The 21,014-nt window shown below is 42.2% G+C and overlaps 1 protein-coding gene across 1 annotated transcript; it reads left to right on the top strand.

Moving 5' to 3' along the window:
* The first annotated feature begins 12,058 nt into the window (after positions 1-12,058).
* Positions 12,059-19,363, top strand: LOC147429496 (uncharacterized). Its single transcript, XM_086495027.1, has 2 exons — positions 12,059-12,257; positions 17,394-19,363. The coding sequence occupies exons 1-2, from the start codon at positions 12,059-12,061 to the stop codon at positions 18,686-18,688; spliced, it is 1,494 nt and encodes a 497-aa protein (XP_086351153.1). The 3' UTR covers positions 18,689-19,363.
* Positions 19,364-21,014: the final 1,651 nt, after the last annotated feature.

Below are 21,014 nucleotides of genomic sequence, written 5' to 3'. Positions count from 1 at the left end.
TCATGATATAAGTGAATAGTACAACTAAGAAAATCAAATATTGAGGGGTCTAAAAAAATATGTACATGTCAAATATAAATAATATAGGTGGAAAAAATATAAAGGGGTCAAAATAAATCTCTCTCATTATAAGTCTACCATAAAAAGATGAATATTTTTTGTGGTATAATTTATGAGAGTAATAGAGAATAGATGTAGGAAGGAAAAAATCACAATAGTGAAAAAATATACATATAAATAGAACTAGTTTTTTTGGATTTTTGTTGGGATGGAGTTACACGAAAAATAAGAGAAGCTTGCATAAAATTATTTTTATATTGAATAAAGAGTATGCAAAATGGTAAGAAAAAATATGATAATGGTGAGTCAATGTACATAGCATAAATAACACACACCTAAGTATAAATATTTAAATAAATATCAAAATGATTATGAAAAATCCTTATATTTAGGCCCTATATACAATGAAATATTTACACACAAATGGGCCATAATATACTTTTTTTTTTGGCTCAAATAGTCCAGTGAATAGCTAATTAAGGGTTTTTAAGAAGATATGGGAAAAGTCCCCTAACTCACACACACCTATATACAGTGAAATGGTAGGGATAGCCACAGTGTTTGGTTGATTTTGGTAGGGTGAGGTAGCTCACTATGACAATTTATAATAGCCAAAAAATGGTTATCATTAGCCCTCCCCCAGGATGATGGTATATTCATGTACCATCATAGAGCATCTTTTCCAAAGAGAGTGCTTCAGAGTCCTTGACAAGATCTTCATTGTTTGGCCCCTCAGAATTTTGGCTGGAGTTACACTGATGCTTCATGTAACAATACTTACATGAGACATCTGCCCCTTGACAGATCTTTGGTAGATCCTTTGGTAGAAGGCGACTCAAATAGGGCTTCAAGCGATAACCATTTACCTTCCTAGAGTGCTCTTTCCCATTCAAGTCCATAAGTTGATAGTAACTTGAATTGAAATCCTTGTTAACTATGTATGGCCCCTGCCATCTAGTTTCAAATTTGGCATCAAAACGATTATCGAGTCGATTGTCATACCTTAGCACAAGATCTCCTTCATTGATGCCTTTGTACTTCAGTTTCTTATCAAGATTTTCCTTCGTCTGTGTGGCTTTCCTCTTGTAGCACTCGTATGTTGCTTCTCTTTTTCACTCAAGCTCAGCTAAGGTAAGAAGTTGATCCATCCATGCTTCTTGATCATCTTGTGCTGCTTTGCCATGAAGTCGCATTGTTGGAATGTTGAGCTCAATTGATTGTAAAGCCTCTTGACCATAGACCAAGTGAAATGGTGTAAACTCCGTGGCTTCCCTATATGTGGTTCGATACGCCCACAAGGCACTATCCAAGAAGTCATCCCACAACTTTGTCTTGTTTCTCATCATCTTTCTAATGATGCTTGTAATGACACCATTAGCTTTTTCTACCAGACCATTGGATTGGGGATAGTAAGGTGTACTATGATGATGTAGAATGTGAAGTTCTTCACAGACTTCTGTAAGCAAGCCCTTTCTAAACCCTGGACCATTATCAGAAACAATCTCCAAAGGTGTGCCAAATCTACAACAAATGTGAGTGTAGACAAATTTGCTCACTGTCCTCTCATTTACCTTTGCTACACTTTGTGCTTCTATCCATCTCTTCATGTAGTCTATGGCCACCAAGATATACGATTTCCCATTTTTAGTCCTAGGCAATGGACCCATAGCATCAATGCCCCATTTTTCAAATGGACCATTTGCAAGGACTAATTGACGTGGACCATGTAACAGACGCTTGTTTCCATTAATCTGACAATTGTGACAGCTTTTACACCAATGTTGAACATCAATGTGCAAGCTTGGCCAAACATATCCGGCAAGAAAAATCTTTTTTGCAGTGAGTTCCTGTGCAAAATGACCACCATACGCTTCCTTATGCAAACCTTTTAGAATGAATGGGATTTCCTCAATAGTTGGTACTCTTCTGCACACTTGATCCTTCCCTCTTTGGTAGAGGGATCCTTCTAGGAAGAGATACGTGCTTGCCTTCTTCATGAGTCTCCTCTTCTGAGCCTTCGTGAAGTCTTGTGGAAACTCACCCTCCAAAATGTAGCTAATAATGGGAGTCATTGACTCCAATCCTTGGTATCTCGGTTGCCTGACAGTTGCTGCCACCATGATGACCTGCACTTCTTTCTCAACACATGTAACTGCTTGTTGTGTAAGTAAATCGGCATCTTTATTCTGTTTCCTAGGAATATGATATAGTTGCACTTCTTCAAATTGATTAAACAATCTACGAATGGCATGAACTTTTGTCCTTAGGCTTTCATTCTTGCATGCCCAAATGCCTAAAATTTGCTTCACAATGAGAAGTGCATCCCCTTTTACCATGAGACGTTGTATACCTTGGCCAATGCATATATTTAAACCATGAAGTAGTGTGTCGTATTCTGCTTCATTGTTGCTAGTTGAACCTGGTAGATTGACCTTCTCTTTCATGACCACCTCCCCACTTGGGTTGAGCAACACTAGCCCTCCCCCTGCTTTTCCTGTGACTCGTCGAAAATCTCCATCAAAGAACAAGGTAAAAGCATTAGGAATACTTTTAGGTGGTGGCAATGGTAGGGTCTTTACTTCAGGCACCTTAATCTCCTTCTCATGTACCCTATAAGTAAGGATCCCTGCCAATTGTGCACGCACACTATCTTATACTTTGAAAGAGTATTGAAACTCTTGCAACTCCATAATCCACTTTGAGATCCTAGTACTAAGATTCATTTGAGATGACACCCAAGGGAACAAATTTTCTGTAGTTAGAATTACAAAAGGTTTTGGTAGCAGGTAGGATCTAAACTTTCTCACCATAAACATGAGAGAAAGCATCATGAGTTTTGCCTGTGTGTAGCCTCTCTCTAAAGCATTCATGACCCTACTAGCAAAGTAGATGGGTTGCATTGTGGAACTGTGGGGATCTTGTTGTAGAAAAACCGCACCAATTGTTTCTTTCCCAACACTAGAGCTAACAAAGAATGTGTACTCCCAACAAGGAGGCATGAGTGTTGGTAGCTCTGACAAAATGACTTTAATGTTACAAAAGTACTCTTCAAGATCATCAGACCATGCAAATTCTACTTGTTGTGTCAACTTTTGCAAAGGATGAAGCAACTCCGAAGCTAAGTGAATAAAGCGTGACATATACTTCACCTTTTGAATGAATGAGATTACCTCTTTGAGATTCTTGGGTGATGGTAGCTCAATAAGAGCCTTTGCCTTTGAAGAATCCACCTCAATGCCTTTATAGGAAACCTTGTGACCAAGCAAGATCACTTCATCCTCACCTATGTGACATTTGTCGGGGTTGAGTTGACCTCCCATGTCATAGGCTTCTTTAAACCTTCTTCTACCCTTTGTAGATGCAATGATTTTGAGCTCTAAATGCAGAAATCATCAATGAACACCCTAATTGACTTTCCAAAGAATGCTTGAAACACCATGTTCATGAAACGTTGGAATGTTGCAGGAGCATTTGTCAGACCAAATGGCATGACTCTAAAAGCATAACAACCCCAAGGAGTGATGAAGGTTGTTTTTAACTGATCTTCCAATGTGATACCTATTTGAAAGTAACCCGAGTAACCATCACACATAGTGTACTTCTCATGACCAGCTACCTCATTTAGTATCTCATCTTGAAATGGGAGGGGAAAGTGATCTCTTTTTGTTGCCTCATTGAGTGGACGGTAATCCACACACACCCTCCACTTGCCATTTTTTCTTAGGAGTGACAACAACGGGAGAGACCCACTCTGAAACCTACTGCTAGAATCTTTCTTACCTCCTTGAGTAAAGCCTGCTCCTTGATGACTCCTAGCCTTCGTAGCTTTTGAGCCTTAGGTGTGGCCTCTGGCTTCAACTCAATTTTGTGTTGAACAGCATCTACTCCACGCACATCGGTGTAGTCTTTAGCAAAAAGCCTAGGAAATTTCCTTAGCACACATTTGAACTCCTCTCTTTCGTCCTTTGTAAGTGTTGTAGACAACATACCTTCTAACATTCCTTCATCTTGGACATTTTGGTTCTCTTGGGAACCTACCTCTTCCAAACCTGGGCAAGAGGTCTCTTGGTTGTTTGGATTAAACCTTACCCCCATGACTTTGATGGAAGACTCCTCTTCAGTAATGCTGCTGCTACTTTCTCCTTCTGAAGTGCTATCGGTCCAGCCATCTCACTTTGAGATGATTCTTCATGGAGCTCCTCTTGGCGTTGCTCCTTCATGTCAAAGACAACCTTCTTATGATTGTCATTCCTGCAAATTATCTTTCCACTCTCCCAATCTTGCAAAGCTCGCATTTTCATTAGCCATGGTCTCCCTAGGATAAATGGGTACCATTTCCCTTGGTCGACATAACATAAAAATCCACCGCCTTCTTAATGCCAAAGGCCTCTACAAAAACATTTTTACAAATTCCTACATACCTAGCTTTGCTATTGTTTGCCATCTTGACTTTAATTTCAGGTGTCTCATGGATGTGCATGCGTAGTTTTTGCATGAGTCCCTCTGTCATGATGCAAATTTGTGCACCCCCATCCACTAGACCTTTCCTAACCAATCTTCCTTTGATGTAACAATCTAGCACAGGTGTAATATCCTCATTCATTTCAGCATGTGCAATTTTTACAACAGGCACACTCTCTTTTACCTTTCTCCTAGTGCTAACTACATTTGTTAAATCCCTCCTAACTTGTGGGCATAATGCAAGAAACTGAGGCCATGAGATATCAGGACCCTTACCTCTCATATCTTCCAATAGGTTGTATGGAGCCATACCATGTCCAAGAGAGAAGTCTTGGAGATTGATACAACGTCGAGTCCTCTTAGCTTCCTTGGTCTCCTTTGCCTTCTTGCCTCGCCCATGGTCACTCTGTGATGTGACACCTTCTTTTTCTTTACCTTTTCCTCGGCCACGCTTCATGCCATTTGCTTCCATGTCAACCTCACTTGATTTTGTCACCTCTACCACATGCACAATTGGGTCTGGCAAAGGTGGAACTCCTTCCACTCCTTGTGGAGGTGGTCTTGCTCCATTTCGCCTTTGTAGAAGCCTTGGTTGTTGACTAGTTCCTTCACCTGCATTCATCACTGGGTAATTCAAGTTAGGTCTCCCTGGCTCCCCACGGGGCCAAGGACAATTATACATCCCATGTCCAGAATCTCCGCAATTCCAACATTGCAAGACTCTCCTAGGTCGTGGATCTCGCTCTTCAGACTTCTTTGCTTGTCCTTTTGGACCTACAGCTTGTGCAAGGTGAATTGACAAGCTGCTTAAAGATTCATTTAACTTCTCAATCACTTCCGCCGTTACCTCCGGAAGCTCCCTAGATGTTGATTCTTGTGACTTACCTTTGGGTCTAAGACCTTCTATTGGAACCTCTCCCCTTAGGCACTTGAGTTTTCTATATTTCTCAGCAGCCCTAGTTTTAGCTGCTTCAAAGGTAGCAGGTGCACCAGCCTCAACTTTTATCTTAAGGTCAGGAAAGAGTCTGGCTATGAACCTCTCCTTCTTTAGGAACTCTGCACCATCACCAGGGTTAGCAACATTTCTCACCCATACAGTCCAAAGACGTAGAAACTCTTGCTTGTACAAGTAGTAGTCATCTAAGTCTTTTTGCTTATGAGAAACAATGTCTTTCCATAGCTTTTGAGTGTTTTGGGGATCAAATAAGTATCTCTTGAAATGATTCACAACCTCCGTGTAATTCCCTTTAACTTCCTCAGGCAAAGAGTCAAACCAAATGCTAGCATATTTCCTAAGGACCACTTCAAACATCTCTACTCGTTCTTGATCAGTTACTATCCTCTTGATACGACAAGACATCTTGAAATTTGCTAAAAATAATTCTGCATCCTCTCCAGGCTCTCCAAAGAAAAGAGGATATCCGGACATTTGGCATTGGGCCTCTATTGAATCGGTTTCAAAGTGACAACACGTTTTTGTTTTTCTTTCTTAAAAAAATTTACACAATAATGTTTTCTAAATTGCAATCTATTCTACAACAAAATAAAAGTATTCACATCAAATGACCTATGATAATCAATAAGAGGCAGGATGACAGGGTTTGGTGATGCGAGAATTTCTCCTACTCTTTGGGCACCAAACATGAACACCATACGTTGTTGAAAATGGTTTTTTCTACTAATTGCAATGTTTATTCTAATGTGTAGAGTGAAATGAAAGGGGAAAACCTCTATTCTTGGGCCATTATCCATTGTCTATGCATGACCTAATGCTTAAAACAAAACAAAAATATAGACGTCCAAACTAAGGTTGTACCTAATGAGAGGCAAAATAAAAGGATTTACTGATGCGTTTATCTCTGCCAACCTAAGAGGACCTAAAATTCTACGAATTACACGTTGAAATTGCAACTTAGTACTAACAATTATGTGTACCTTTTGCCTTGCAATGGGAATAAAGGGATCATACAAATTCTCGTGATTCATGCAAGCTACTTGATTATGCTAAAGGTTGAGCCTACACAAAACATACACAAGCCGTTCTCCGTGGGGGCACCAATTTGAGGCGGTCCGGGGCGGGCAAGAAGAAGTGCGGCCTCTAAACACCCTTCGAGGCTCCCGTGCTGCTCAATTGGGACTGGGGCAAGCACAATCAGAGACAACAACAACCCACAACCAGAAACCAAACAAGAAAAGGGGCACCACCTAGTTGTAGATGCGAACTAGGACGCACGTGATATCTCCTTGTACTCAAACGCACAAAGAGAGGGGAATGCAAGATAGCCACACACACCAAACACAAACATTCACCACGCCACAGAGAGGTAAAGAGAACAAATCAACTTGAGCAACTCAGTCTTAGCTTTAAAGACTAGATGCACACAAAGCTTGATGAGAAATAGAGAGACAACACAAAACTTGACCTTGTTGCCAATACACAAATTGTCTTAGGGTCACGGCAGCCGTCTCACTGAGCACCCTCTTACAATTGACCTTTTAGGCAAACAATTCAACAAGCCCTCAAACCACCAAGCATGAAATGCCACAACAAACTTCAAGGACAATATACCTTCAACCACCTGATTAGACAACTTATCAAGTCAATTTGGAGAGAAGAGTCGTAGTTGCAGCATACAATTGCACCCAAAACTATAAATCTTATTTATGCACAAGAGCAGGCTACAAGTGTGGTGAAGAGTATGGCATACACTCCACTCCTCTAGATGGAATAACTAACTTCAAGATTCTCCATGCACCTATGTGTAATGATGGAATAGAGCACTCACGATGCACACACTCTACACAACTAGGCTTGAAGAGTGGTGTGTTATGTGTTGAGAATGGTGTGGTGTAGTGTGATCATGGGATGATTTACAAGGGAGAGAAGGGCTCTATTTATAGGTTTTAGAAGCCTCAATTAGGATTAGGCCTAATCAAGTTTATTTGAAGGAATAAAAGATTATGCATATTTTTATTTATTTTTAATGAGGGTGGGTCTCTCTTGTCCTTTGAGTCACATGGATGTGGGCTCAAGGGAAGAGAATTATTGAGGATGAAAGGAGAGAGGATTGAGTGAATAATTTGGGAGTGCCTACTCTAGTAGAGGGTGCATTTTACAATAAGGTTAGTGGTTAGTAGTTCGTAATTATCACTAAAAAGTATTTACAAAATCATTCACCAAATGGTGAGATATATGATGAGAAAAGTTAGAGAAGGGATGAGCTTGTAAAGAGAGGTTGAAGCTTTGGAGAAGTTGACATTCACCTCTTTACAACACCGGAAGAAGAAGCGGTCAGCATGGTGAGGCAGCGCGTGTCGATGAAGCTATGTTATCTTCAAACCTTGGAAAATTCATGATAAGAGCGTTCGTTTGTAGAGGTTATCCTTGGATTTTTGCTGATTTTTTGAAGTTCTTTACAAAGCTTAAGAGAGTATGGTAATATGGACATATATGTAGAGAGAAAGGGGGACACATAGGGTGTAGAAATGGAGGATGAAGGCTATGGAGGTGTGAGAGATGTGGCAATGGTGAAGAGGGTGAATTAGGACATGTGAGTTGCAGGTTTGGGAGTGGGAAGGAGAAGGAGGAGTGTGTGTGAAAGAGGAAAATGATAAAGTGGAAGAGGGAGTGTGGCTGCATAGCACGGGCAAAATGGGGTCCACCAATAAAATCATAGCTCACAGCTCGTAGCTCAAAAAAATATGAAAACATTTGAGGTGAAAGTTCAGCTCACGAGCTACAACTTTTGTTTGTATCACCTTTTCAAATTCGGGGAGCATGTGATCTTTAAAAATTCAGCAAAACCGATTGTTTTTTCCACTGCACAAGGTCCTTGTGAGGTCCTTCTTTGGATGATTCTTTTGAATACCTCCAAAAGTGAGCTCCCCATGGTGCATGCATGCATGCCACATACCCTTGACCTTATTTGGTAGGTCTATAATTGAAGATATTGTTCAGATCATGATATAAGTGAATAGTACAACTAAGAAAATCAAATATTGAGGGGTCTAAAAAAATATGTACATGTCAAATATAAATAATATAGGTGGAAAAAATATAAAGGGGTCAAAATAAATCTCTCTCATTATAAGTCTACCATAAAAAGATGAATATTTTTTGTGGTCTAATTTATGAGAGTAATAGAGAATAGATGTAGGAAGGAAAAAATCACAATAGTGAAAAAATATACATATAAATAGAACTAGTTTTTTTGGATTTTTGTTGGGATGGAGTTACACCAAAAATAAGAGAAGCTTGCATGAAATTATTTTTATATGGAATAAAGAGTATGAAAAATGGTAAGAAAAAATATGGTAATGGTGAGTCAATGTACATAGCATAAATAACACACACCTAAGTATAAATATTTAAATAAATATCAAAATGATTATGAAAAATCCTTATATTTAGGCCCTATATACAATGAAATATTTACACACAAATGGGCCATAATATACCTTTTTTTTTTGGCTCAACTAGCCCAGTGACTAGCTAATTAAGGGTTTTTAAGAAGATATGGAAAAAGTCCCCTAACTCACACACACCTATATACAGTGAAATGGTAGGGATAGCCACAGTGTTTGGGTGATTTTGGTAGCGTGAGGTAGCTCACTATGACAATTTATAATAGTTAAAAAAAGGCTATCAATGCTTACCTATGCATAAAATATAGTCTTTGGTATGAGTAACAATGGGTAGATGAATGTCTAACCATTATTAATATATATGGCATGTGCAATGCAAAAGTAAGAGCCAAATTGTGAGTGGTTCTGAGGGATATGCCTTTGGAAGCAGATTGGTGCACACTGAAAGATTTTAGTATGGTGGAGGTTAGAATGGATAAGATGGCCTCATCTAACTATTGGTAGTTTTAGAGACAAAAGAAGGAAAGCTCTTTGCATAAGGTGGATTGAAGCCAAGGTTGTTCTTGCTAATCTGCAAGTTGAGGAGATAAAAAAGACCAAGCTATTTTCTTGAGTGCTTGCCCTCAAGCCTAGGACTATCAACCAAGCTCATTTTTTAGAGCTTTGAAGGTAAAAATAAGAAGGGAATCAATAATTGCTAGTGCAGACAAGACAAGGAATGCAATCCAAGGCCATAATGTTATGGCTATAATAATGTAGACTAATGCTTTACCACCTTAGCTGGAGTGTTGGTCAACCTGAAGTCTGCTTTTAAGAAGTAAAAAATGTAGAACATTGCTTCTTAGTAGTGTGAAGAGAATTATCTTACCAAGAGAAGTAGAAGCCTTGAAAAGACCCACCTCAAATGATGAATGTTGGGCTAGCTTGAAGATAATGGGCAAGGAAAAGTCCCTTGAGTGAAATGGAATGATGAAAAAACTTTTAAAAGATTTTTGAGAGGATATTAAAATTCTAATAACCCAGATAGCAAACAAGGGATGCCAGTGTGAAAAAAGGAATGATCAAGCCCATTTCCACATTAGTCTAATGCTCTCTCAAACACTAGTGACCTATCTCAATGTTGACTGTTGCTTACAAGATTATTGCCAAGGTTAATAAGGATTCTAGTAGTGGAGTTGGAGGGTGTCTGGATCAAGGGGTGATGGCGGGTCCTCCACACAATAGTCTGCACCCTTGTGACCTTTTCTCACTTTTTGAAAACCTAGAGTGTAAATCATAACCCTAAAATTAAACTTAAGCCTTAAACCTAAATTCAAACATGCAGCCTAAACTTACAACTAACTTTTCAATTTGAACATAAAATTTGATTTAAATCAAATCTTAAATCTTACATTTATGTTTAAAATAGATTTAAAGACTAAAATAAATCAACAAAAATAATGCCATACTTCCATGTAATAAGAAAGAGAATGCAAAAGAATTGAGAGCATTTAAATAGCGGCCTAACCAAAAGCCATGAACCCTAACTAGCTAGCCCTAAGTGGCTATCCCTAAGTGGATTAAAATGGCCAAACGCCACCCTATAAAACCCGATTTAAAGTGGCCATCCTTAAACGGCTTTACAAGGCAACCCTAAGTGATCAAACACGGATCACTAACTATTAGCAACCAAACCAAAAGTTGTTAACCCTAAACCGCTAGCCCTTAGTGGATTAAAACATCCAAACTAATGTGGCCAAATGCTAATTTAGAGCAGCTAGCTTCAATCAACTTTACATGGCCAACTCCTAAAACAACCAAACTAGTACTACAAGATGGCCAAACCCTAACAATGTAACCTAAACAAAAAGTTCTAAATGGATAAAGACAACCACACCATAATAATGTAACATAAACGACAAGTTCTAAATAGACGAAGATAGTCAAATTAAACCCTAACACTATAACCTAAAACTATAATGATCTCTAACCTAAAGCATCTAAACACTAACATTTACAACCACTTTGCATTTAGTAACCATAAGTTGCTAACATAATTAACAATTTGACCTACGATAGGTCACAACTTAAAAGTATCGTATAAACTTAAAATAAAATTGCATGAATATAAAGTAATTAATTATAAATAAACTTAAACCAAAACAACTCAATTTTAAAATATTTATGATAAATAAATTTCAATATACTAGTTTATTTATGATAGCATTTAGTCAAAATTTTAAAATGAACAATTTAATTTATTTTTTATTGATTATGCTATTTCATTTACAATATATGTGCGTGGATGTAGTGTATTTTATTATGTATAAATATATGTTTGTGTGTATTTATTCATGTGTTTATGTGCATATGTGTGTGATTATGTGTGACTGTCTGTGTGCAAAAAAATAAAAAGATAGAGCGCTCACATTCGGCCTATGTAAGCACAAAGAGCTTGGGAGATTGAAGCAAAACCTGCAAGAAAACACACACACACACACACACACACACACACACACACACACACACACACACACGCATACGCACATGAACACACTATGTTATGCACACAAATACACAATCAATCTAACATAAACCTTAAAAAAAAGCCTGCCTTCTAGTTGCACGAGGGTGTGAGTGGAATGCAAAGCCGTGTAAGCCCAAACGTGGTAGATCTGTAGGTATGGAGGAGATTGGCAGTAGAGGAGCAAGGAGAAGAAGCAAAAAATGGGACAAAAACACAAAAATGAATCCCCGTGTACACGTTGGCATTGATATAGGCATCAGAATGCAAATATGAATAAACATTGGTATTTTAAATTTTTTTAATAAAAAAATTGGTCTCCCTCTAGTTTTAGCAATGCATATACTGGTCTCCCTCTAAGTAGCGGATTCAACGACAAAGGACCATATTTTGAGCAACCAAGCAAAGGTACATAATGAATTTACTGCTGAAACACAAATGTATGAATGTTTTTCGAAGATTGCTTGCATGGAAGTTACTTCGAATAATGGTTCTAGCGAAGAGCTAGACTGTACAAAAAAAAAATTTCAAGCTACTGACCTTGGCATGGGATGCTCTCAACAAGTTTATCAAGAAGATGAGCCAATATAGGCTTCTAATGGTTCTATCGACACTATAGCTGAGCAGGGCAGCAGAGTTATTACAGATGATTGCAGAAGAAAATCTATTATGCATGCAATAGATGATGAAGTGGCCGAGACTGTGAACCTAACACAGGATGTACCTGATAATGCCAGTGAGATTATGGTTGTTTCTGGCAATATGTTTGCCGATTCTATTATCACGGAAGCAGATTCTATAATTGATGGGTTTTTGGCCCAATCTGAAGGAGAAGCTTATAGCAGTTTGGGAGAGATTTGTGATGCATGTACCCCTTCAGAGGGGGTGCCTGATGAACCTTTTCAAAGTAATAATGGCTTGTTAAGTAGCATGGATGCAGATGAGGAAGCATAGGATGATATCGAAGATTGCCTACATCATGCTGATTGTGGGAAGGATATTGACATAGATTTTACATCCATGATTATATACGGGCTGCAAGAGGAGCCAACTCCTATAGCTTTGAAGAATGTTGACACTTCCAAGGGTGATTTTCCCGAGGATGTTATGGATGAAGACCTTTAGGATAAAGCTATTATTCATTATCAACCTCAAAAGTCAGGTAAAAATCTCTCTAATGATACAAGTCTAGAGAGTCCTAAGATTTTTTGTGATGGCTATGAAGCTAGAAGGGGTGATGATGCTAAATCATCCCTAATACTGCATAAAGTGCACAGGATTTTTCATTTCTTGGACAATGTGCCAAATGTGGCTCGATTTGGATATTATTCCTAATTCTTATGTCAGTGATGTCCTGACTACCAGTTAAAGGGAGACAAAATTCTTTGATTCTTGTTGGTAACGACCTTAAGTTACCAAAAGTTTATGAGATGTGGCTGTTGCACTATGCTTCAGGTGAAGCTCTAGTGTATTGCGGAGGCCATCAATGCTATGTGATTTTAATGGTATTTGATCTAGGTGATTCGAAAGATCTTCAAAACAAGGTTCACTATGGATGGGTTTTTTTGGGTCTACATAGTGGTTTCTTTCTACTAGATCCAAGAATAGCATATTTGGAGCAGAAGTGCTTGAAGTTGTTTGATTCATAACATGTATGCTCATGTGGATATTATGCTGCTCTGCTATTGGGGCAATTCCTTATTATTCCATTTGATCCTGGGAGCTATTGAAGAGCAACTTGCAGATTTAAGGTTATTTATTTTCCTGTATAGCAGGTTACTTGGTAGTAGTTTTGTTTTTGGATGTATGCTAAGACAGAAGTGTTTTTGGTTATATGATCAATAAGCTTACATGGTTGGCTTCCAACTAACTTCTTTGGACAATTGATATAGTATCTTCACATCTTTTGAGATGGTTCTGCTGCCAGAACTTGAAGTAAAGCACTTGACGACCATTCCGTGTGTAGACAGAGTAAGACATACTTGAGCTTGACAGGGTTCCCTAAAGAGAGCTGATGGTCAAGCCGTGTGCATAAGTAACTGGAGCACTTGAGTCTGGCGGGGTTCATTATCTAGGTTTTCATAATTGCATGCTTTGGAGATACGACCACTACGGTTCAAAGATTTGTGATGGGACAGCTACCAGATAATTGAGCTAGACTATTGATGTTATGATTTACAACTTCTTTTTGTTTAACATAGCTTTATTAACTACGTGAGCTTGATGACAAGTAGCTTAAGGTATTTATAGAAGATGCAGCTTGAAGACCGGTTGGCACAGACCGGAGGCTCTACAGGTTCAGAGGGGGTGAATGTCGTGCCACTCCGCTCCCATGACAAGACTATGAGCAAAGGAATGTTGATCAAGAGTATTTGAATCCTGCATGGTTAATCGACAGTTATAAGGGCTTGCTAACAAGCCAATTTATAAGCTGAAAGTGTGCCAGATGCGGCTCTAAAGGGTCAGATGTCTTGGTAATGCTAAACAGTGAGTATTCTTGAAGTGGTCATAGCTGGGATTTTATTAATGCAAGTTGAAGTACTCAAAAAGCTCTACATGCCTGTCTTTATGGCTCGTCAACCGGAGCTACGGATAAGAAGTTATGACAATTTTAAGTTGAGTCAATAGTAGATCTGTACCGGATTGGGCAACTGCGCCTGAAGGGACAAAATTGGAATGAATGCATCAGGCTGAAGTGCTCAATTTCTGGAGCGAGTCGGTCGTTTCAGATCGGTGATCGAGATTTCGGTTGGCAAGACATGGCCGGTTTAAGTATCGCCGGGGGCCGGGTTCGAACTGCCCTGGTCGCCCTGATCAGTCACATCCATCTGGCTTAATGAAGTGCGATGCCCGATGTATATGCCAAATGTGGGCCGATGCGGAAGCAATTTTTATCATAAGCCTAGCTTTGATGGACATAGATACTTGCATCTTGGAAGCCTTGGTGCCATTCAACACACTAGAGTGGGCAATAGAATTCACGGTGATATTGCTAATCAGGAGATGTGGAAAATGATGTCAAGGAGGCAAAGCCTTAACCGATATATATGCCAAATGTGATTCCTTTACAATGATTATGGCCGCCAATGAAGAAGCCCGGCAAAGCCTTGGCCGGTATGCATACCAAATGAGAGCCTTCTTATGGAGAATGGCATTGCTCGGCCAATAGGTATGCCAAAAGAGATGTTTTACAATATGGAGCCCTTTAAGGGCATTGCAATATGGAGCCCTTTAAGGGCCAATGCCGCCCAACTCAACCGGCCGCCCAGGGAGCTAAGCCAAAAGCCGTGTGGCCGCCCATTAAGTTTAAAAAAAAGGGTTTTTATTTAACCTAAATGTGAAGGGGAAAGGAAGAGAGGACGGGCGGCAGCGAACAGAGAAGGAAGCGGGAGAAAAAACCGCTCGCGCATGCTTCGGGAGGCAGCGGCTGACGCCGAGCAAGAACGAGTTGGGATGAGCATACCATGGCGTCGCTATTCGGCACCGCTCTCGCCAAATTCCGAGCTGGTCGCGATTCAACCCTGCCACGTCATCAAGCGGCGAATCCCATTAGCTATATCGCTAATGGGATACCGAGAATAGAAATTCTTTTTCACCATGCGATATAAAAAGAGGAAGGTCGTGTGATGTGGAGCTCTCTTCATCAGGTAGCTCTCTCCTCCTGATATAATCAAGCTAATTAAGCTCTTAAGCCGCCTCGTGATATCTTCAATCTCTTAAGCTCGGAAGCCTCCTCCTAATCTCCTCTTCATAAGCTCCATATTCTTAAGCTCCTTATGATTTCCATATTCGGAATCTCCCCATAATCTCCTAAGCTCTAAAGCTTGCATAATCAAGTTCCTAATCTCGCTAATCCCCAATTTCGACCATAAGCCATCCTTAACCTCTGTTAACCTTCATAGGCGAAAGCTCTTAAGCTATCAAGAGCGGAGTTAATCCTCATCTGTCGGAGCCATAAGCCAAGCTCTCTAAATCGAGCCTAATCTCAAACCATTAGCAGAGCCTAACCTAAGCCGAGCTTCTAAGCATCATTAACCATTTGAATTGGGAAGAAGAAGCCAAATCGGACGGCCATTGGAAGGAAAAACTCATGAGCCTTACCGGGAAGAAGCAGAAGGCGATACAAAGCAGGTCATTATAATTTTCTTGTTAGCACCTGGATTAAGCCAGGTTTCATCTTGTAAGGAGCACTAAGCCTCCATTAACTACTGTGGATTAAATGGAATTAAGAGTACCTTTTGTTTTGAGCTCTGTATTGTTAATTGTGCCCGCTGCATCTCTTTTCCCCACACCTCTCACAGCCAGGGGCCCGGTGCCTTTCCGGCTCACCTTTCGCACAGTTATCCCCCGACAACGATACGGAAGCGTAGAGAAACAGGGGAGAGAGAGAGAGAGAGAGAGAGAGAGAGAGAGAGAGAGAGAGAGAGAGTCTCCTAAACCTATAAACCTTGGCAATGAATAACTGTATAATGATGCAATAGAGGCAAGGGATCACATATATATACCCACTCGTAAATTGCCCTACCCAGACTTTGACAAATAAGTAAAATAAATACCTAAAAGCCAAAATAAATAATGGGACCACATTGGGCAGCTCACTTCACTTGGGATCGTATAACTCTATCAAAGATTTGCGCAAGCGTGTCCGCACCATCAATCTCTTGACTCCCATCCCGTATCACATATGGATGAGGCCTACCATGTGGCATCAAAATTCGGCAAAGAGGTGACCGCTTCAGGATTGTCTCCTTTGATGTGGCCTCTTGGCGAGGGGTCGAGTGAAGGGATCAACGGCCCCCGTTTAATGCAACGTTGATTGATCTTCAACGAGCATAAAAAATTAGGGTTCTCAAATAATCGTCGCGCCTTGAACCCCAGACTTCCTCGCCCGCACTCCACAGCCTTATCCAACCCACCTATCGTGTGCCACTGCAAGGAATGCGACTCCATGACTACAAAAAGCCTGCTCCCCCTGTTGTGGTGATCCAACAGCCTAAAAGCCAAGTGACGCCAATCATGCGCCCCTGCCGTCTATCCCTCCACTCCCCTCTTGTGTCACTTATAGACGAGCTCCCCCCCCCCGGTCACTAATTGACACCCTCGTTTTTTTAGAGGGGATCTACATCTGAAAATTGGCATCGCTTTTTGGTGAAGATCACAACCGTTCATAAACTAGCTGTAAACTCGAACAAATGTGAACTCGTTGTAAACTTGCATGTAAACTAGATGTAAACTCAAAGCAAACTTAGTGAAAATTAAGATCGTGATGGACAGCTAACACTACACAATACAATGCTATCACTCACCTTTCAAAACGCGCACAATAGTGTAGTGGTAAAGGAGTGGCAATGGAAGCGGGAGGTTGCGAGGTTGAATCACTACACCCTTCTTTTTCCTCCAGATGAGTTGAACGACCCAATCATATGGGACCGAGGGTGTCAAATAGAGACGTGGCCCCTCCGGCCCCTCAGGTGTCTCTTCACGTTCCGCCGGAGTCTCTTTCCCAAGACAAGATCGTTTTGTAATTAAAGAGCGCATCAAATTTTGGCATGGAGACCTTGTCTCTCTCCCTCTCAGGTGCCTCGTCCGGAATCCGGAGTCTTCTCCTTCCAAGCCGGCCTCCCAACTCCGAGTCCCGAGTCCCACGGTCTCCCATCCACCAACCTGGCGCCATCTTCCACGTGGAGTGCCTGGATCCGCTTTTGCATAATATAGGGTAGAACCAGATAAGCTCTTGCTCAAGAGTCAACTGACCTTGACCCTGTAAAGCTCACAATTGGTTGATAGCCTGAGAGACTGTGTTGAGACGAAATGGGCAACCCAACGCATGATAACAGAACTCTGATATTAGTAGTGGTTCTCATGTTAGGCCTACTACATGTGCTGCAAGCTTGGAGTGCCCCTGCCGAAGTGCCTGCTGATGAGGCAGATGAATCTTCTGTAGCGGGGGCACTGCTCATCTTCCGCTACCATATCACCGCCGATATCCGTTGGGCTCTTTGAGGTCATGGAACACCTCCCTCTCAGGCCACAACGTCTGCAGCGGGCTCTGGATGGGTGTGCAATGTGCCGACTCTGGCACCACCATTTCCATCAGCCTGTCCAATCTCAACATACATTTCCTCCCAAGCCATCACAGCTCTCTGCAATGTCGGCGCCGCCTCGCTCGCCTTGCTGGACATTTCCCGAAACAATTTCTCCGGCTCTATCCCAGATTCCTTGTCGCTCTGCACCTCCCTCTCCCTCTTCAACGTGTCCCGAAACTCTCTCACTGGGCCACTGCCCCAAGCGCTGGGCACTCTCCGCAGCCTCTCCAGCCTGGACGTCTCCTTCAACCAGCTCAGTGGCAGCATTCCCGAGTCCGTAGGGAATTGCTCCCAGCTCACCTTTTTGCGCCTGAGCCTCAACCGCTTCACGGGCAGCCTGCCTGCATCCTTGGGCAGGCTATCAAGCCTGCTCTGGCTACTCGCCCCTTCCAACAACCTCACGGGCAACATCCCAGTCTTATTGGGTAACTGCTCTTCGCTCATCGGAATAAGTCTGTCCAACAACCAGCTGAGTGGTGAGTTGCCAGCCAGCTTGGCCTCCTTGCAGGTGCTGGAGACCCTGGATCTGGATCAAAACAGCCTCGTTGGTGGCATCCCTATAGGGCTTGCGGCTCTTCCTCGCCTGTGGCGTCTATCGCTGTGGCAGAACAATCTGAGCGGGCAAATACCGGCTCAGCTGGGAAACATGTCGCAGCTGGTGGCTCTGAATTTGCAAGTCAATCGGCTGAATGGCAGCATTCCAGAGGCGCTGGGGAGGCTGCAGGGGCTAGGATGGCTGGCGCTCAACGAGAATCAGCTCACAGGCAGCATTCCTTCGCAGCTGGGAAACTGCTCCTCCCTAAGCTTCTTGGAGCTCGACAGAAACCTGCTGTCCGGGGCAATTCCAGAGTCCCTGGGCAAGCTGGCGCTTCTGTCAGAGCTCCACGTGGGTGCCAACATTTTGCTTAACGGATCCATCCCTCCTACGCTCACAAACTGCACACTGCTTTTTCATGTCGACTTGTCAGAGAACTCTCTGTCTGGGCCCTTGAATCTACTAGAGCTGCCCAGCCTTCGTTTCGTATTTCTCTTTTCCAACCATTTCACTGGCACGATCCCTGCCTCTATTGGCAGCTGCACAGCGTTGGAAATTCTCCAGGTTGACGACAATCGTTTGGAGGGCTCGGTGCCAGATACCCTCGGCCAGCTTGGGAAGCTTTGGAATCTCCGCGCCTTTAACAACGTGATTCCCCCATCTCTATGTGAGTTCTAATTAAGTATTATAATCCGCACTTTCCTTATTTCTCTGGAAAACCCATCAAAGTCCTTCCCCAATTCCTGTAGAGAGAAACCATCTATACTAATAGATAATGGGGGAGGGGATTTCGGCTCCCCCCCCCTTGACACGTGTCGTAAGGTCAGTCATCCGGCCACAGCTACGGCAGTGTCGCCTGCACCTGAGTGCGCTCAGTGAGAGAGAAACAGTGTCTGGGCCCTGCGCGGAAAGAGAGAGAGAGAGAGAGAGAGAGAGAGAGAGAGAGAGAGAGGCGGCGAAGCCACCGGCTGCACTAGTGGAAACAATATGTAGAGCTCTTTTCTTACATGGGTAATGGTTAAATGTAACTTGATAGGCTTTCTTTATGTTCTTTGTTTGGCGCAGTTTTACTTTTTTAACAGAGCCTGAGAGACCTAGACCTTTCCCAAAACCGCTTTGTGGGTGATCTCTCAACCTTCAGATACCTTTCTAAATCAGAGAACTCATCTTGTGTACTAGTCGACGTTGTTTTCTCGTCAAACCAGCTAAACGGTTCAATTCCGGAGGAGCTTGAACGTTGCCCGAAGCTCTTGAGGCTGAAGCTGGACCAGAACAAATTCAAAGGAAGCGTCCCTTTCGGTATAAGCAAGCTGAAGAAGCTCCAAACCTTGTCTCTGAAAGGGAACCAATTGAGTGGATCTCTTCCAAAGTGCGTGTCACAATGCACGGAGCTAGTAGTATTGGATTTAAGTGATAACAAGTTGGAGGGCACTCTTGACAATTGCTGGTTCCAGCCACTCTCAAAGCTAAGGGTGTTAGTTTTGAGCTTCAACAACCTCCATAGCCGCATGCTTGCTTGTTTTTGCACCTTCTCAGCTTCTCTTCAAGTCTTAGAGATTTCCCATTGCAACCTTTGGGGCGTCATTCCTAACGACCTAATTCACTTGAAGGCTTTCATGGCAGAGGCGGAGGACGGGGCTAGTAAAAGCAACGTCACCTCCTCTAACTTCAGATATAATGAGGAGCTGGAGGTGCATGCGAAGGGCCAAATTCTCACATTCCAATACTTGCTACGGCTCACCACTTCCATTGACCTCTCTCAAAACAAGCTAGTAGGCCAAATTCCTCCTTCTCTAGGATCCCAACTTGTAGGCATGGTGTTCTTGAATCTATCCGACAACCAACTGAGTGGGCCTATTCCCGAAACCATTGCTAGTCTCCGCAACCTAGAGTCCCTAGACCTTTCCCTCAACAACCTGAGTGGCGTCATTCCTTCGAAACTTTCTTAGGGCCTTACCTCCCTATCAACTTTGAACCTTTCCTACACCCCCTCCTCTCCGGCCCCATTCCTCAAGGCAAGCAATTCTCAACATTCACTGTTGCGAGCTACATGGGCGCTGATGAGCTTTGTGCCCCCCCCCTTTCACGCTCATGCTCCCTGCAATCAAGTCCAGCCTCTTCTTCCGTTGTTGGAAACGATGGTTGTTAACCCTCATGGCTCACGTACACCCTATCACCTACGACGAACGTTATAACCTACGGCGGACATTGTATTATTTATTTGGTAGAGTCAAGTATCGAGCTTGTCGGTCCAATAGGAAAAGGATAAGAGTGATCGTCGGTGAGAGGCGCACTCTAACTGGAACATTCAAGGGATTAGTTGGCTAAGCATGGGCGCTCAAGTGTGAATGGGGCGAGCTCATATAAAAGTCAACTAATCCTAAAATTCATTGATTCTCTCATTTGTGCAATAGAAGAGCGCTCTTGCTCCATCTCCATCTCCATCTTCTTCTTCTTCACCTCCTTGTGTGTGTGTGTGTGTGTGTGTATGAGAGAGAGAGAGAGAGAGAGAGAGAGAGAGAGAGTGCAATCGAGCATTACGGCAGCACGGCGGCGGTGAGGCGGTTGAGCGCAGCGTAGCAGTGTCTCCTTCTTCTTCGCGGCGAGGAATCCTCCACGAAGCAAGCGTAGAGCGGTGAGTGACACACCATCGCCTTCTTTGAGCTTACTAGTTTAGGCTTTGTTGTGTGCTTGGAGCCATTTGTGGCTCGCACACGGTGTATTGGCAAGTTCCTTGCATTGACACGTGCGACATAAGCGCATATTTTTGGCGCCGTTGTCGGGAAATGCCGTGCATTAAGCTCGAGTGACACTGTGTGCTTCTCCGTGGTGCAATTTCAATTATAGGAAAGGTAGGGAAGGAGTGTGTGTGTGTTGAGAAGAGGGATTTGGTGTTATACTGTGTGTTTTTTTTGTTGATGGAGTTTTCAAAGGTACTGTGTTTATTCTCTGTGTATTAAGGTTGTTAGTTTTCTTTGTTAATGGAGATTTCAAAGGTACTGTG

The sequence above is a fragment of the Adiantum capillus-veneris genome, chromosome 22 (assembly GCF_014529385.1).
Source record: "Adiantum capillus-veneris isolate H3 chromosome 22, ASM1452938v2, whole genome shotgun sequence".
Taxonomy (NCBI): domain Eukaryota; kingdom Viridiplantae; phylum Streptophyta; class Polypodiopsida; order Polypodiales; family Pteridaceae; genus Adiantum; species Adiantum capillus-veneris.
The sequence above is the reverse complement of the archived record's forward strand: the minus strand, read 5'-3'. Positions and strand labels throughout refer to the sequence as shown.

Excerpts from the sequence above, each read along its gene's own strand:
- LOC147429496 (XM_086495027.1), top strand. The coding sequence starts at position 12,059 with ATGCATGCAATAGATGATGAAGTGGCCGAGACTGTGAACCTAACACAG. Across the intron at positions 12,258-17,393 it reads GGGAGAGATTTGTGATGCAT|GTCATGGAACACCTCCCTCT; the intron begins GTACCCCTTCAG and ends GGGCTCTTTGAG.